Genomic DNA, 18,958 nt, shown 5'->3' with positions numbered 1-18,958 from the left:
AAACACTGAGGAGGCTATTTGGGAATACTGACAATAGAGGCAATTAAAATATATTTCCAGAAACTAACTTTTAGATAAATGCAGTAATTAGACAGAATTCAAACAACAAAACAATGTGATCCACAAAACAAAGCCAGTGATGTTTTTTGCCCCCTAGTCATTAACAGATACGGTGAGAAGCAAATCCCAATTTGAGATTACAAAAATTAAATCAATTTCAATCTGCAACTTACTTAAGGAATGAGTTCAAAATATTTTTAGAAATGGTTTAACAATTATTTATATTAGATTCTTAAGAGCAGCATTTCCTTTGTGCTGTCCCTGAATAAAATCTTCATTAGTTTTTCAAAAGGCACAAAATACAACTGCAAGCATAAATATACCAAATGAGCAAGTTACAAGTACAATCATGTGATAACTCTACACAAAGAAATTTCCTAGGCCATAAGTGAAAACTTCTTGTGGGAAATAATTAAAATGGACAATTCAGAAAACTTTACAAAAATACTTCTTTTTATTAAAAGCAGCAATTTCAAGCAGAACAATACACAGAATGTAAACATCACTAAGTCCAGCTCCAGCCTGCTGAACCTTCGAGAAAGTCTACACTAAATGCATCTACTGTACTAGCAAGTTAACAGACTATATTATAATTTGAAAATATATTTTCTTCTATGAATTAAGAAAAAGTACTTTATCGTAATCTGTCCCAGCGCCAGATACTGGCATCATCACACACAGCTATAAGGATACTGCTATCCCTGCTAAAACTGGTCTGTCGGATGGCAGCAACACATTTAGGATGAGTAAGAGTCGTACACCTAGAAAGAAAAGAAAATGATTCAGCTGCAATGTCAAATCTTCCTACTACATCATGGAGCACTATTATTTATGTGACCTAGGAGGAATTGAAGGCAACAAGATTATGGCCTTCATGGTGTATTTTGTATTCCAAATGAGGACTTGGAAAAGCAGTTTCCTGTTCACCCACCAGTTGTTTCTCATCCACCCGATTTTTATTGAAGCAAAGACTGAAAGCTTATTCAATCACATTATTTAGGACTTCATAATCAGTGTCATTTCCCAGCATTAGGAATAAAATATCAGAATCATGTGACTAAAGACTGCAGCACTTCCAGGAATTTCATACATTAATGTATTCATATATATGTATTTACATGGATTAGATCTATAAATACATAAAGATATGTATAATAAACATATACATATGTCATGGATAATAAGCATATATATATAGGGTATATAAAAATAAAATACATGAAGTATTTATTTATACAGTGTATATCCATTTTATATACAATGTTTTTTGGGAGTGGGTTTGTTTGGGGCACTTTTTTGTGTTCAGGGTTTTTTTTGCATTTGCATGTTTTCACACATACATATGTATCCACATGTATCTAAGAGACATGCTGTGAAATTGCCTGGCAACAGAGGTGAGGAAGTGGAAAGCCATAGTGTTCTCTCTACACTGTGCTGCTCGTAGTTCACCTTTATACTCACCTTTTTTACTCCAGTCCTGTCACCTATCTCACCTTTGTCATGTGCTACACCCACCTAGCACTTCTCCTAATGGCTTTGCAAAATTTCCACCCAATTAGCAAAAACTCTGAGAAATAAATTGCCTTTTACTGTATCTACATATGGTAGCCAGCACAACCCAACTGGGGCCTCTTGGCGTTACTATAAATTATAAATTAGTGAGCTGTAATAAACGTTAACCTTCAGGAGCTCAGTGTTAATTTCCCTAGTAGTTATAATGGAAAGTAGGTAGTACTGTAAAGAATTTCTCTATTATTATTTCTCTGTTATCTGGAAAGGAAAAGTATCCCAACACCCTGCCTTAGCAAAAACAAAATAAAGTACTCACTTGGCTTTATGTGGATCTTCTATTTCTAAATCCCAAACGTAAAGTTTGCCAACCTGATTGCCCAGAGCAAGCATCTTAAAAATAAAGCACAGGATAAAGAGGTTTTAAAATACTCCCTCAAAGAATAAAGTCAGAATTTTCTAAAGGCTGTAGAGCTGATAAATTGTGTGTGAGCATTTAAACATGAACAACTTAATGAGCTTGTTGGAGGAGTCAGAAAGGCTGTAGAATTTGCCTCCTTCCTTCTATTTTATCAGTCTCTGCAGACAGGATTGAAGATGGGATGAAGACACCCGGAAACATTTTTCCAGTGGAAAATAAATATTTATTTGGTGGAATTTTTTTCCACAGGCAGAACCCAGAATAAAAAAATCTGGAGCTCTTTCAGGTTCATATAAAGCCTCATAGAGCAAACCATTCTGTTTCTCAAACATCTCATGAACCAAGACCCTTCCTATGCCCATAAACATGTAATCAATTAAAAGCTACACACGTTCAAATACAGCAGACATGTACCTTTTGCCAGAAATCCATTGAAAATCTCATGTACCATATGTCACACTGGCTATAATCAAATCTCCCAAGAATGGTCACATTTGACTCGCTGGGCTTGATTTTATCTATATCATCTTCCATCTTGCCAGGTTTCCAGCAAACAATGGCATTTTCACAAGACTGAAGTGAAACAATGAAAAGAAAAATCACCTGTAAAGCACACTGCAGAATCGGTCTAACTATAAGCAAATATTTAACCTTACAGCTTCCCCAATGAAAGTATGAAAAGCAGAACTGAAAAGCTCACCTCTGCCCTTAGATCACTGTCCATCACTGGCAACCTGATGCCCTCACAGCTTTTCCAGGTAACAGGACTGCAGGAGCCCTCCCTCAGCTGCTTCAGATGAAGTCAACCAGATGTGTTCAAACACAATTTCATTAGCAGCTTAAACTTGGTTTGAGGATTGTTTACCCAATCCCTTTGACTAACAGGACAGTGCACAAATTGCTGGTGAGTGCACCATCAAGGCAATTGGACTGCCTGGTTTAATATCTGCAAGCCAATGTTACTAGTGGACACAACAAATTAATCAAAGTTACTCCATTATGATAACCCTCATCCCACTCTTTAGCAGAAGGATCCCTAATCAACATCTAGAGATTCCTTTTCTGTATGTTCCATGCAGATTCTGGTTAGCCAGAAACCCTTTACTTGCAGCAGAGTACAGCTGTAGGAAGAATTTTGCAGTTAAGTATAAGCTGCTTACCCACACATCCTGACAGGTGACAAAATCCACAGCACACTCCAGAAAATCATTTAACACAAGGTAGTAATTTAAGCTAAGACGCAATTGCTAATAAAATTTCTAAGGTTTAGGATCCTCAGGACCAGCAAATAAATGTAATGTAGCTGAAAAAGCTGCAGCGTTACCTTGGAAAGAATTAGGTCTCCCAGCCACCGTACACAGTCAACATAGTTTCTATGTATGTCTCTTGTAGAAAAGTCAGGAAAGTGAATTTTCTGGGAAACAAAAGGCCTATGGAGAAAATTGCCAAGTGAGGTTCAGAAAAACAAACACAGAAGCACAAGTGTAATTTTTTTTAATAACCAGTTTTAACATATTTTGATGTTAAAAGAACAAGCCCAACTTTTTAACAGTTTTATAACAAAGTAGATTTTGTATGCAGTTTGTTTTTCTTTTTAATAGTAATAGGAATAGTCCCTGTTTTCATCCTCATTCCTAATGAAATAACTAAGTTTCCCATGTATCTCCCATGTGCAGAGATAGTGCTGAGTAAAACTATTCCTTCAGCTGCTGAATACAATGCCTGTCACCAAATACTTCAAGAACCAATTAAAGCTCAGTCTTCCTGATGCTGCTTCTGCAACATCTAAATTGTTAAATAGAAACGCACACTTTAAAAAAAATATCATTTAAAAAAAAGCACGCTAAAAAGCATCATTTAATATTTGGTAACATTACCAAAAAAAGCGAGAGTATTTTCACAGCTAGTCTCATTGCTGAACATGTTCACTGTGTTTTAGACTCTTCAATTCTCTCAATGGTTTAACTGGAAGTTAAGATCAAAAAGTTGAAGAACTTCATAAAGGAGGATTTATCTATCATGTATCTAATTACTATGTTTACTTGATAATTTACTTATAGCTGAGGTCAAATCAGAGAATGATGAAAATTAAAGATATTACTATGTAAACAGTTTTGTCCCCACCCCAAAGTCAACTAATACACAATAATTAACTACTCAATATAAGATTATTTGCCACATTTAATTACACAGATTTGATCCCCTTCTAGAAATTTTAAGATGAGATGAGATGAAGAAAAAATACTGACATCTTGAAATGTATGAAATACAAGCTTTATGATAATAGTTTGAGACATTTTCTAGTTAAGCAAAGAAATAATTGAGATAATTAAAAATAAAATTTTTGGGACTTTGAATCAGAATTCAATAAAATTCCAGTGAAGCAAACATCAATAAGACACACAATCTAGTGAGATTCAGTACCCAGCACAATATCCAGGTCACTCCCCAAAAACTCCCAACATGGAAAGGAATGAACCTGGACTGTTGATAGGAGTATTCACACGTTGCAAAGACAGTCAAGGAAATGAAGACTACATACCTGTTGGTTTTATTTGGGTTGTACTCATAAGACTCTTTGATAGCATTAATCATTCTCTTGGAATTAATTCTCCAGAGTTTTAGAGAGTGATCCATCCCACAGGACATGATTTTTTCACCAAGAAGATCATAATCCTATGTATATAAAATAATTTTGAGCACTCCAACCCTAGGCTGCATTACATCAACTCAGATTTTATTCCATCGTTTCCATCAAAACAGCATTTTATGTGTAGAGCATGCAATAAAACTGAGTATTTCAAATAGAAAAATACTAAGAACGTAATCCAGCTCACTGCAAAGCAGCACAGCATCTTAGTAATTATATTCAGTCTCTCTCAAGAAAAAGAGACATATTCAACAGCACTGACAGACAGTGAATCTACAACTAGTTCTCCTCCTTCTCTAAGTTCCCAAAGAGCAACTTTGGCAGAATTCCTGGGCTACAACATGGGTGAATAAATACAGTGTCAGATTTCCTACAGATGCACCCCTCACCTTTCACAACAGGTCACACAACCATAATGGTAAGAGTTCTTAAGAACAGCATATTAAAAGTTAACTATTCTAGTTGATATTTGCTGGGTACCAGTGTCTGTTCACAGCCACTGAAAAACAATTTAACTCAAATAACTTCTTTCCTTCACTACCATTTCTTTCCAGGTTTATTTGCTTATGCTTGACTTGATGAGAATTCAAGAACTTCAAAAGTGGGACCATCATGAAATGTTTTTACTCTTTCTAGCCCCACCGAGCCCTATTTTGCTCATTTCTAGGCTGTACCCCAAAAAAACCAGCTACTGAAACACACAGATCCTGTCTGTAAGAGATGGTCACATCAATCAAACCACCTGACATTTAAAGTTGTCTATCCCCTTAAAACAGTATTTATGCACTTCCAGGTGGTTCTTTTTAAGTAGCTATAATATCAAACAGTGCACAAGAGGACAAAAGGTTGCTTACTACCCTTTGTAAATCTAAATCACTGCCCCACGGTCTTCCACTTACTGCACTTAACACCTCATCCCTGTGCCCTTCTACTCCTCCAAATATTGCAACCAGCGTGTCTGTCTGGATGTTCCACAGTCTCAATGCATGATCTATAAAGAACAAATAGAATTACATGCTGCTTTTTACATGTACATTTGAATAATATATTTTAGCTTAACCACTTTGAGTAACAGGTGTGTAGGTCAACATCAAAAAAAGCACTTAATTCCTCTTCTCTATTTAGAAACAACAGAACTGCATTAACTAAAATTACTATTATAACTTACTGTCAGAAGTAATTCTGTAATTGAAAAAGTGTGCCCACCCCCTCCCCTAGGGAGAGTTCCTAACAAAAATACACTAGGATCATCCAAAAAGCAAAGACAAGTCTGATCTCAGACAAATATGCTTTTAGTCGGTCATAAAAAAACAATTTTATGTATCAAAAAATACTAGAATTCCTTCTGCAATTCTAACATCAACATTCAGAAAAGTTTGATTTTCCATTTTTTAACCTTTAGAACACTATTCTTTATGAATCACAGTCAGTAAGGAAGGGAAAAACTGTTTATATAAACAATATGTATTCCAAAGTCAATCAGACTAATTCACTTATTTAAAGGAAGTTTTAACAATTTCTAATGAAGAACCTCTAGTGTATCTCCCAATTGGAAATGGGAACACCTCTACTATATTTCCCTTTCAGATTCCACAAGTACATTGCACTGAATTACAGCAACACCCAAAATCCCAGAAGGGACACATGTGGCAACAGTCCCGAATATTTTCCTTTTTTTATTAATCTCTCAGCCAAGCAGGTCAAACAGTCCAAATATTCTCCTGCCTCATGTCTTAGTGATAGCACCTGGTCCAGAGATTGCACCTTAAAGATTGTAGTACTATGGCTGATGTCAAAACATTATTACAAAGAGAACCTAAAAAATATACAGAAACTGGATCTTTACAGACCCACAGCACCAACTTGACTGTTGCAAGCATCAGAGAGCTTCCCAACTCATGAAGCTTCATCACTAAGTCAAATTACACTAAAGCCAACAGTCCCCTTAAGTGAATGTTTCCAACTCAAGCATTGCTGAAGGCCAGCTCCTTGTGGCCGATCATTCCCTTACTTAACAAAACAGTCAATATTAGGAAGCTGTGACTGTTAGAACTTTCTGGACAAGCCCATAGGGCACTCTACCAAAAACTCCCCTCACTAATATGCTTTTTACACAAAGTCCAATTAAAGTTCCCAAGCAACAGACAATCCAGGTTTTTCCCCACGACCATGATGGTAAACGCTGTCTGCAACATTAAGACGTCCCCACTAGATGGCAACGTGATTCAACAACTGAAAAAATTTAAATTCAACTGTCAAGAAAGTAAAGAGCAAATCCAAGGCTCATGATTCTTCTTTCCTAAAAAGCAGCACTATTCACAATCCCTTTGCACCATAGCTGGAGTTATGGTTGTAGGCCATGGATTTAGTAAGTATAAAATATATAGCCATGTAAAAAGCATGATTTGCTCTCAACTTTCACAGTGAACTTGCTCAGTGCCATTCATAAAAAAAAAAAAAAAAAAATTCATGACGGTTTTTGGCCATATTGAAGACCAAACTCCAATCTAAGATATCCTCATTTATACAAAAACAACAGAGGTTTTTCCTCACCTTTGCTTACAGATAAAAGAAGATTTGGATCTCTTGGATGGAATTTCAGTTCATTGATTGCATTTCCATGGCCCACGTAGTGCTGGGATAGAATTCAGAGACCAAGTTACCGTTTCCCCTCATGTTTACATGTACTTAGAGGAAAAAAGTGTCATGCCTTACCGAAACACAAGCTGTATCTCAAAGTCCTGAACACTCACCTTTATGCACTGCATTGTAATAGGATTAATTATCCTAATAATACCCCTGGATCCTGCCACAGCCAGAAGAGGATGGCTTGTATTGCTATCATATGTCCATGCGCAGGTATAGAAATTTTCATCTGCCTACAATGCCTCAAGTTAAGGATCACAGAACAAACAGGAGATTTTTTCTTTTTTTAAACAGAATTTTATTTCAAACAAACTTGTTGCTATTTTAACCAAGTGCCCAGGAGTCTCTGCTGGATGCCAAAAGAAAGAGACACATATTCAGTTATACACCTGCATATACCAGCAACATCGCCTTTTCTACAGATGTTGATTTCCTCACTTCTGTTCCATAACATACAAGGAAGAACTTCTCTTTCATGGCATCACCTTTGCTTGGGAATAATGAATCACAACCAAGCCCACAAGTTAATGACTTGTGTATTGCAAATGATCAACACAAATTATTAATGCCTCAGAGCATGAAACGACATTCTTAGGCTTTAAACCCTGTTCCAATTCACAGAGAAACTGAGACCACTGTAAAGCAAGGAAACATTATACGAACATTAGTGTTGAGAAGATTAAACCAATTGAGAATCAGTTTTCAAATATTTTAATAGAGTCTGGTCCCTGAGTCTGCGTTTTTAACATTTTTTCAACAGGAGGGATTCTAGGATGTGGGAAAGAGGCAAGACTTGGACCTAACATAAAGAATGCACCACATGAGCAAAGTATTAAACCACAGACAAAACATTTTCATGCTTTTTCCTACAGAGCCTCTTGATTTTTCATAAAGAAGAAGCAAACATGGGTATTTAACTTAAAAGGATACATCAGCATCCACGTAAGACTGCAACAGACGGATCTCTCCTTGGGAATGACATTCATATAAAGTAACCTGGAGAAAAAAAAAAAAAAAAAAATAAGTAAGTGGGAGAGACTGCTGCTCAGTTGCGATATTTCAAAAGGAAATCACATGTACCCATCTATTGACTGCCTGATGAGGAGAGGTGGAGTGCCTCTATGGTTTAGATTTCATCCATCATCCATTTGTTTAACAGGTGGAAATGGTTTTTTGATAAAGAACGCCCACAGCAGTTTCAGTAAGGCACCATTCCAGGACTTGTCAGCTGTCCTTCCCAGATATTGAAGTTTATTATTTTAATTGCCTTAATAAGATAAACTCTTGTTGGAATTAATTACTCCAGTCATCTCTAACATGACTTGGTCTTGTAATGAGTCATTGATACCTTGCTTAAACTTAGTTTAATAACTCATTGAAACCATGCTTAAACTTAGTTTAGTGTGTTCTGGTGACCTGCTAGGCAGAACAAACCTAGAAATTAAACACTTCTTATTTATTCACAACACTTGCATAAAACGTATTTCTCAAGTTATTTTCAAGACTGAAATGACATCAGTCCTAGTTCAGAGGAAGTCTATAAATTCACTCCACACAGGCCATTAATTTAGCTACTGAGCTGGCTGGCATCATTGCAGACAGTTCTCGTCCTGTATATATGAGTACATGACCTTTAGAAAATAACATTTATGAAGAACAATTTCATTGAGAAGATACATTTATGCACCTCTCTTCTTTATCCCATATGTATATTACTTAACGACTTTTTTCTTTACTACATAGCTTAATTACCAAAAAGCTAACATGACTTCATAGAACAATCCAAAGGATGCAGCTGTCCCAGACAACAGATGCTACACATCTTAGAAATACATCTGTTTATACTGTGTGTCTGTATCAAACACAGGTAAAGGGATTGCTTGAAAACAGGAATGCATGCAGAACCACACAGAAGGGCGTATGATGAAAAACAAATTACTCACTCTGTTGCTGCCTACAGTGGCAAAAACAAGAGGATCACCTTCTTTACTGTGCCAGTTAAACTGGACTCCAAACAGAGGCTGGCCATGGTCCTCCTATAGGTGTAAAGAGTAGAGATAAAAAACCCAACAAAACCCACAGGCTGTGAAATTCAACACTTTAATTGATAAGTTTCCCTCCTCAAACTAATGGGTTCACAGCCAGTATAATTTTAGATAGTGAACAGTTACCAATCATAGTTTTGTAACATCACATTTTAGCTCGGCTGTCTTAAAGGGAGGTTTAAAGGAATATTCTGACAAACGTACCCCTCTCTTTTCTTTCTCCACCAAGCTTTTAAAAAGTAAAGGGGAAGAACTGTTGTCTCAGTTACGCCTAGAAGCTGGCAGAACTCCCAAGTTGTATTGGCAGCTCTACTATTTTTTTTCACATTTTTCAATAAGGCAATCTCTGCATCTAAGGTCATACCTATATGCATTTTCTATCATAATTACCTATACACAAGGATTTGCAACTTCACAGGTACCAGGAGAGAGAAGAATTACACTGGTATAACGATGGAGAAGTCACATTTAACTATTACATTACAGTTAGGTCTTGTAACTTCGTCACAGACACAAGGAACTCTCTCCAGCATGTCACAATATCGCTAACAAAGTTCATGTCTACAAAATGTTTTCAGATTCCCTTTTACAGTTACCAGAGAAATGCCAAGTATTATTTTTATACAACTTACATCAGTTTGGGAGAAAAAAAAAAAAGTAGGTATGTTTATGAATTGTGATGAATATGGTAGTGCTTGTTAATAATTGATAACAGTATTTTGGCCTGTCCTAACAGGATGTTTTTAGCAAGAATAATGTTCATTGAAGTGCCTCCCCACAGGGGACTGTCTGGGACAGTGCAGGCAGGAAGGAAGTGTCTCATGATGGCTGTTCAGCAGCCTTCAAATGGCAGCACTTCAGAGACAACACAAGAAGTACCAGCCCTGGCAGCTCTGGCCTATACAAAACCAAATAATAAATTTGAGGGGGGGTGTGAGTAGAGAGTCTAACACTCCTTAGAAAAAGAAAAGTAAAGGAAGTTAGCAAAAAATCTAAATAGCATTATTTACTGAGAAAGGCTGTATCTGTTGTTAACAGAAATAACTAGAAGAGCTAGAAAGAGAAAGCAGAAAATCTTTCACAGATGAAGGCCCTCCTGCAATTCTTAAGAGAGGCAACAACTTTCAAAGCTCAATACAGATTAAAAAGAATTGTTCAAAGCTTAACTCAAAGTATTACCCATCATAACATAAAAGAACTAACTAACGGCTTTACAAGATGAGGGATATAGGATATTAGGAAAGGGAAAAGTAGCAAGGTTATTAGTAACCCCAGGACAGAAGAAAAAACGCAGGTATTCAGTATCTGTAAAGCATTACAGTTTAACTAGAAATGAAGAAATGAAGAAAACTGTAAGCCATAAAATTGCATATACAAGGTCATGATTTTTTGTGTGCAACACATTTATTAATTTTACTTGCTAGCCTTAATTTTTGAGTGTATTTAAATCTTGTTTGAAGAGAATGGCTGAGAGATCAAATTCAGAATGCTAATGAAGTTTTTCCACTAATAATAACTTGGTTTCAAATTTCTGCTTGAAGGAGTTCCTGCTGCTTCTTAATAGTGAGTGCTTCTGACATATCACTTGAAGATAACACAGGTAAAATTCATGGATTCCCACTGCTTTATTACAGAGACATATTGGCAGGTTTTACATTTGTTTTTCTGGAACAACCTTGTTCTCTGTCATATGCTCTGATTCTGATAAATTTAACAACATATGGAAAATGAAAAGCAGTATGTTTTTCACCCTCAAGATAAGATATTTTTCCAGCATAAGTTTTAGTAAGTTTCTGATTTTCTAGGTAGGACCCAGACTAAGGTGATAAGTAGAGATATACAACAGAGTGCTACATTGTTTCCATATTTTTATATTTGAGTACATACCTAAAGCATTTTGCTAGCTTTTTCTAAGAAAACCTATTTCTCCGGAAAAAATTACTGAGCAAGACGAATGTCTTTTGTTTACTTACTTCACCCACACTACATGTCTCACACCAAGTGCTACAATCTTCAGGACCCTGACTGTACATATTGCAGTTTTGCTGGTGTTTGATGGATGAAGCAGCCAGGCAGAAACTCTTGCAGGAAGACAGCAGGGTATCTGCAGAAGCTCTGCTCCTATTTAAACTCCCAACATCCCCAGTGGTCAGACAGCACACAGCTATTTCGAAAATACTTGTCTGCTCTAATTTTTGTCCCAAGTGCTAAACAATGAAGGAGCTTTTCCAAAACACGGTACTTCTAGGTGCCGTACAAGATGGTTATGCTCAGACGCCAAGTATGTGACACAAATCTGACACTGGTTTGTACAGACAGAAGTGACCCAGATACCCGTCCAAAAGTAAAATTGTGAAATGCCATCTTGTCCCTGCTATGAATAAAGGGCACAAAACCCAAAGTACCCAGGCTCTTCATGCACTAGAGAAAGAAGGCGGAGAAGAAAACAGACCTATTGCTACAAAAGCAAATAAATAATCAGTGGTAAGTTCCAAGCTTACTCACTCAACACCAACTTGGGTTCAGTCAAAAAGTAAGATTAGACCTGGTTTTAGACAAAAGCAGTGAAGTCAATACTATGCCAAAAATAATCACCTGCATGAATGCCTTTTAATCTGTGTCACCCACACTGTCAGTGGGGAGCCAACAACCCACACATACATTTCCAGTTCCCAGAAGTGGAAGTAAGCCATTATGGGCAGTGGGTTTAGTTTCATTTAGTCTCCATTACACATCAACAAGCTAAAATTCTGTATGGCATTGGATACTGGTTTCCAGGTCAGGGAACAGCAAGTAGAAGCTGAGACAACACCAGGCTGCTTACAACTTAAGCACACACCCTAAGAAGAAGTAAATGGTAGGGAAAACAATAAAGGGAGCACAACAAAGCAAAATAGACATGGTTTTCTGCCAGAAGATCTATCAGGAAAACAGATATGGATATATGAGGATGTGCAACTGTGCTAGCTGTGTTAGCTGTATACGGTCATTTATAAACCCTATTTCCAGTCAGCCCACAGAAAGGTTTTTCAGTACATCTTACTACCCCAAAAAGAAAAAAAGAGTTCTTTATTTCCTGTCATTTTCCAAGTTGCATTTTTGTTTTCCTGATGCTTAAATTTCATCCAAAATAACTCTCAAAGTAGTGTTTAAAAAGCATATTTAGCAAGCACTGAGTTTTTCAGGCTTAGTCATAACCATTTGACACTCAAAGCAGACAGTAATGACCATATTTCTTTGTTTCCCCGAGGAAAGAAGTAAAAAAAAAAAAATATATATATAAAAAAGAGGGGGAAACCATAAGCATGAAAGTGCAAAAACATGTAATTTACACACCCCTAAAGAATATTAATTTCTATGATCTTTAAATCATGTTGACCCTTCATTAACTTCAATACTTGCATCTTACAGCATAGTTCAAAAACATATAAACTAGGGAATATATGACATGGTACTCAAAGAGTTACAAGTGTCTTTCTAAACCCACATACAACATTCAATCATTAGTTTTTGCCAGAGTATGCGAAGTTAGTATGGAGGAACAGAAAATGGAAGAGAGGCTTCCTCAGTCATGAAGTAAAAAATCAAATTTGGATGCTACCTAATCTCTGTATTAACATGCACATCTCTTATTACCATTCATTTCAGATCAAAGAGAAATGGGGAAAAAAGCTAATAAAAATAGTCCACTTAATTGAAATGCTACATTTACTCCCTCACAGCTTGATTCCACTTGCACAGGAATCTGTTCCCAGGCCCTGATCCAAATCCAAGGAAGTCAGGGATTGCTTAGTTTCATAGCTTGGTCTTTTGGTTTGCCCTCCAGTGGGGTCTGGATTAATACTGGGGTGAAGGAATGTTTTGTTTTCCCAGAAGCCACTTGGAAAGTACTAACCCTTTTTGTCTGCAGACAGAAAACAAGTATGAGTAACAAAGCTCAGAACTTGTTAAAAGTTTGGGTGTCCAAAGGCCCATGTCTGTGTTTGAAGTATGACTTGAAGCCACAAATAGCACCATCCGCGGGGGCGATTCACGCGAATCACAGGAACTGCTGCCTACCTTGGTGAAATGAAACAACTTCCCTTCCTCCTACACCCTCAAAGGCCTGGAGATAATTTTTATAGTTCAAGAACACAAGAAGATCAATTTGTTTCCAAGATACTTTTGTCAGTGTAACTTCGTATCACAATTTCTCCAGTGACAAAGCTCATTTAGAAGGTTTCCATGCTCCAAACCTTTTATCCCCTCCTACTCAGGCACTCCGGTGTTTCACTAAGGCAGCCTGAAGACAAAGTTCAGAAAGAGCCACGGCAGCACAGCTGCACATTTAAGTATGGAGGAAAGAAAAAATACTCTTAGAGCAATTCTGCAGAAAATATCCACTATTGAGCTACACAGATCCTCAGAGAGTTTGTCCCGACACAATCATCCTTTATTTAGAAATCTTATAAAAATCAAATCATAAGGCTCATTTACAGTTTTTGCCACATAAATATCCCACACAAGGCTGAGGAATGAGAAAAAGAAGAACATTCTGACAGAGTAAAATAGTCATGAATGAGAAAACTTGTTCAGTCCACCATAGTCTGTCACCAGTGCAGAAGAAAACAGCACTATGCTAGAACAGCAGAACGGGGAGTAAAGTCCATGAATCCACATTTCTTAAAACTGTCAGGTGTTACATGGAAGATACATACTGCCTAAATCAGGTGGTAACACATGATCCCAACACTCACTATAAATTAACCGAATTGCACTACATAGTAGTTAGGATAATGCCAGAGGACAGAATATACCTGATCTGGTTAAGTGTGAGGAAAAAACTAAGATTGTTGGGTTGAATTGTTTGGGGTTTTTTTCAACACATAGAAAAATCAGTGCACGTTCTGTACTTTGCATGGAGTTGTCATAGGTTTGGTTTTAGTTCAATTTGTTTATCCAACTTCTCCTATTTATCTCTAGCATCTACAGCTTCAATGAAATACATAATCATAGCATCATACAAAACTTGGCACAGTGTACAAAAACAGGGTTAACTGCAGCACTACCTACTGTTTCCTATTTCTCAGTATACCTTTTCTTCAAAACTTTGGCTATTCCGTGTAAGAAAAGTAATTGCTTCAAATCAGCAGGGAACATAATTGTTTAATGATATTTAAAAGTATCTAGCATGACACTGTCTCACAGCCAACGTTAACACTGCTGCCAGTAAGTGGAGCCCAGCATTCCCTGAAGCTCACACATACCTACCTTTAGGCTATTTACACACTTGAAGGAATATTTGCACTTCTTTGACTTCCATTTTCCTTTCCCCCAGCTTTTTCTTCCTGGTGCATTAGGAGTGTTTGTTGGCGTATCAGGGCGTTCGGTGTTAGTACCACTTTCAATACTAACAGCATCATCCTGAAAACATTCAAAATTACATAGAATGTCACAAAGAGACTGTTAACTGCTGTATAAATTCAACTTATCTTGCAGCACTTGGCCTTTTCACTTTTCCTTGTCATTCATAGGAACCTATCTCCCAGGACTTGGTGTTATTTAGATTCACATATTTAAATCTAATGCCAGCATAAGAGCATTCCCCTCTAGAAGCAGAACATGAATCACATGAGGACTAATCCAAGAGGGAGAAATATGAACTGTGATCTGGTGACATGTCTTCAGCATACTGGTAGCTGCTCTTAAGAAAATGTCTAGAGAGAAAGCAGCTGCTTCCTCTAGAAAACGTTATTGATCCAGATGAAATGAGTACTTCTGAAGTACCAAAGAAGAGTTGTTTGTTTAAAAACATGAGGCTTGACCTTACCAAGAACCGAGCCATTCCGAGGCTTCTGTACAGCCTCGGCAGCACCACTCACAGCACGGTTCTGCAGCGGGCCAGCATCGACATCAGAAGACAAAGTCCCACCTCTCTCTTCTACTCCTTCCCAGATATTTACTTGTTTCCAGTAAAAGCTAAATTCTGATCAGCTAACTAATCCAACTGGCCGTCCAACCATTAGCATAAGATAAGAATGGGGAAAATTTAAAAATAAAGGGATCCATCCAGCCGCTGAGAGATTTTAAATCAGCTTTGGACACTCAGCAGAAACTACAATTTCATGTGTGGTCTGACTGCAGACCACTGTTTAAAAGGACATTTCCCTACATCACCCATCACAGAGCACTTCACCTTCACTGTACCTGCCAACCCTGTGCTTCCGTATGAGTACGTTCAGCTTGTTAAAAATCAACTTTTTCCATTTTTTCTGGCAAAATAGTCTGTTCACTTTCCATCAGGATAGTGGGGGGAAAATAACTCAACCCAGGCCAGGTCATTTCTAGGGCTGAACTAAGGGAGACAGAAGCAGACAACAGCCTGTCACTGGAGGAGAATCACAAAGCTGCATTGGGAACTCCACTAGGAATATGGAATGAAGTCAACTATAAACATTAATACACTAAATACCACCACACATTTATTCTTTGTCCCAGTTTAAAGTCTGTATTATCAGAAGCCTGTAGAGGTGTACTAGTCTTTGTCTGCCCAACAACTCTGAAAAACAGGACATGAAGAGGACAAAAAGAAGGAAAGATACCACACAAGCCCATAAGTGTACTGCCCAAATCTGGAGTCATTCCCTTCACATTGGACCCCTAAAAGAGCCAACCCTCCACTAATATTCATAACCGAGTTTAACAATTTTTAAGTTTTCCTGTTTCTTCTCCTTTACACTAAAAAAATTTCAAAGTTGGCTGAATTCTCATCTCCCAAGCACACTTGCCACAATTTTAATACTTGACAAGACTGAAGTTTTCTCTGGACTAGACAGATACTATCAGTGTGAGAACACCGGGCTGTTGGTGTGGTGCAACTACACCAGGTATCTTCAACTACCACATAACCAACAAACCTGCACACAGGACACCTGTGGAGCAGAACACACCCTTTCTCCAAATCAACACTATTATGTCAACTTTTAAACAGAATCCCCCATCTTGGAGGAGTAGTGGAGTCCAGTAACAAACTCTTGAAAAAGGAATCCCTTCATCACTGAGGCAACCCACATCAAAGAATCGTATAATCACAGACTGGTTTGTGTTGGAAAGGACCCTAAAGATCATCTAGGCTAACCCACTGCCATGGGCAGGGACACCTTTCACTCGATCAGGTTGTGTAAAGCCACATCCAGCCTGGCCTTAAACATCTCCAGGGATGGGGCATCCACAACATCTCTGGGCAACCTGTTCCACCGTCAGTGATAGCCTACAAATGGCAGCAAATTAAGCCTGAACGTCTGTCACCAAACTACACTTGGATCCACAAATGTTGCTGAGCTACAAAAAAAAAAAAAAAACCAGAAGCGGTGATGTGGAACATCTCAAACCTGCCTGTCACCTCACCAGCAACTTCCACAACCACTTCCAAAGGTTGTAGAGGATGTGGTCCAGATCCCTCACTTGCTGGATAAGTGCAGAAAAAAACTTCCACACACTATAAAACACAAACACAATAACTACCCAACCCCCTCCACACCAATAACTACATAAAGTGACTGCTCGATACCTTAGATTAAGTTTACCTTTCAGGTATAAAGTTGTTCCATATTTATCACATTACCTTTGCTTTGAACACTAGAATTTCACCTAACTTAAGAGATTACAGACCCCATCCCTGCTGCCTTCTGCTGACAGTAGTTTACGAGCACCATCTCCTACTTCTCATTCACCCAGGGGCTGCACACATAAACTTGTGCTGCATATGTCTACAACGTGACAGTGAAGACACGCGATGCAAAACTGCAAAAAAGATGGAAAATGCTGCTGGTTTGCAGGGAAATATTAAAAAAATTAAAAGTTTGACGTTTTGAAGCAGAGTTCGAGACGGAGCCCGCTCACAGTTCGGGCCTCAAATCCACCTTCACCCACGTGGAGGCAAAGCGGGAATCTCTCCCCCAGACCCTCTCCGGTCTCTCACACCGGGTCCTCCCTCCAGCGGCCCCGAGGGGCGGCCACCGAGCCGAGACGGGTGGGCTGAGACCCCTTTCTCCCTCTCGCCCCTCATCCCCTCTCCCGCCCGGGACACAGCCGAGGGGGTCCCGGTGGGCGATGTCCCCTCACGGCGGGGCGCGCCGGGGCCGGGGGCGGCGGCCCCCCCTCCCCTCCCTTCCCGTCCGCGCTCCCGCCCGCCCCCGGCGCGAGGCCCCGTGCCCGCCGCGCGCGCGCGCGCGCTCCCGCCACACCAGCCCCCCCACCCGTGCCGCCTCCCCCTCGCCCGGCCTCACGTTCTCATCGCCGGACAGGTCCCCGGGGTTACTGTTCTCGTCGCTGCTCAGCTTCTGCTTCTTCGCCGGCATCTCTCCCGCCGGTGCCGCCGCCGCCGGGGCTTCTCCCCGCTCAGACATCTTCCCCGCCCCCCACCCACCGCCACGCAGCCGCAAAGCGCGGACGGGGAGGTCGGAACGGCTGTGCCGTAAAGCGGCCCCGTTGGCCGGGTAGGAGCCGCCACGCCGGCGGAGGAGCGCCTTTCCCGCCGCTGGGAAAGCGCCTTGTCCCGCCGCTGGGAAAGCGCCCTGGCCTCAGGGGCTGGGCGGGCGGCGGGACCCCGCTCGTCTCGGGGGGCTCAGCCGAGAGCCAGCCCGCGTGTTCACAGCGCGGCGCACCAGCCTAGCGCTGCCTGCAGCCCGAGCTCGTCTGCGATGGAGAAACAAGCAGCCCCTCTCTCCGCGGGTGTTACCCACCCCTCTGGCCGTCTTTTCTCGTGCCCGAAGGGTTTGCTGGGGATTGTTTTATTGTGTGTTCTCTTACTCCACAAAAGTCTTTCAGTCTGCAAAGAGTGTTTCCGGATAAGAAAGGCACGCTATTCTCTGCTTCCTACTTCTGTACTCCCTGTCAAGCTTCTTTTGCAGCTATAAAATAAATAACTGCAGTTGCCAGGTCTTTGTTTATTTATTTATTTGGTTATTCGCAAGCCACAGGTCCCAGAATCATAATAACTGCGAAAAGTAAAAAAATAAAAATTAAAAAATTAAAAAAAAAACCCAACAAAAAACGAAGAAACCCCTTCTACCCTTGTAACAAAAGGGGAAAGTAATCTGCCCACAGGCACAGCATCTTATCTGTTGTTCTTGTAGAGGCAGAAACAAGCCTTTTCTCCCTGAGGGAGACATTCCAGTCTCAAAAAAGCTTTGAGGGAAGTGACAGAAGTGAGCCATGCCTTGTATATAAAATTTAATCTCGCATGAATTTCAGAGATAGAGATATACTTCAAATGCTGTGTGTACTACGGTGTTTTTAGCAATAAACAGTCTCTGTTCTGCAGAACTGTGGGCTCCATTGAAGTGTTACACAACATACAGCAAAAGGTAGTTCATAGGTAAAAGCCCTGCATAGGTCTGTGCTGTAAGATTGAGGTTTTGATAGAAGTGTTTGTGGGAATATATACAGGCTTGTTTCTAAAATACAGCAGGAATTTTTTTAGATTGATGTCTTGTAATTAGGACTATATCACGACTGTGCTGCAGATTTGTTGAAAGAAGGGCAGGCACAAAGTTTTCAGCAGAGAGAATTTTTAACTTCATTCTGTGGGTGCCCTTGAGCTACTGGGGAGAGGACAGCTCCCCTTTGTCCTGCAGCTGCCAGCTG

The 18,958-nt window shown here is 39.5% G+C and overlaps 1 protein-coding gene across 2 annotated transcripts; it reads right to left on the bottom strand.

Moving 5' to 3' along the window:
* Positions 1 to 492: 492 nt before the first annotated feature.
* EED (embryonic ectoderm development) lies at positions 493 to 17,881 on the bottom strand. Of its 2 annotated transcripts, none has more exons than XM_058862422.1 (12): positions 17,599 to 17,881; positions 14,582 to 14,734; positions 9,230 to 9,322; positions 8,217 to 8,282; positions 7,394 to 7,519; positions 7,194 to 7,275; positions 5,498 to 5,631; positions 4,533 to 4,666; positions 3,315 to 3,420; positions 2,405 to 2,563; positions 1,889 to 1,962; positions 493 to 821 (listed from the first exon to the last, which is right to left on the bottom strand). In XM_058862422.1, exons 1-12 carry the CDS (start codon positions 17,716 to 17,718, stop codon positions 695 to 697), a joined length of 1,374 nt encoding a protein of 457 aa, XP_058718405.1. In that variant the 5' UTR covers positions 17,719 to 17,881; the 3' UTR covers positions 493 to 694. The 2 variants fall into 2 exon arrangements, with proteins under 2 accessions (XP_058718405.1, XP_058718394.1); XM_058862411.1 differs by having other exon boundaries at positions 5,540 to 5,631; positions 17,599 to 17,778.
* Positions 17,882 to 18,958: the final 1,077 nt, after the last annotated feature.

The sequence above is a fragment of the Poecile atricapillus genome, chromosome 1 (genome assembly GCF_030490865.1).
Source record: "Poecile atricapillus isolate bPoeAtr1 chromosome 1, bPoeAtr1.hap1, whole genome shotgun sequence".
NCBI lineage: Eukaryota > Metazoa > Chordata > Aves > Passeriformes > Paridae > Poecile > Poecile atricapillus.
The sequence above is the reverse complement of the archived record's forward strand: the minus strand, read 5'-3'. Positions and strand labels throughout refer to the sequence as shown.

Bases quoted from the DNA above. Each gene is read 5' to 3' on its own strand.
- EED (XM_058862422.1), bottom strand. From the start codon at position 17,718: ATGTCTGAGCGGGGAGAAGCCCCGGCGGCGGCGGCACCGGCGGGAGAG. The intron at 7,276-7,393 runs GTGAGTGTTCAG...ATTCTATCCCAG, and splicing joins TTACAATGCAGTGCATAAAG to CACTACGTGGGCCATGGAAA. The intron at 3,421-4,532 runs GTATGTAGTCTT...TTTTCTCCATAG, and splicing joins AACCCAAATAAAACCAACAG to GCCTTTTGTTTCCCAGAAAA.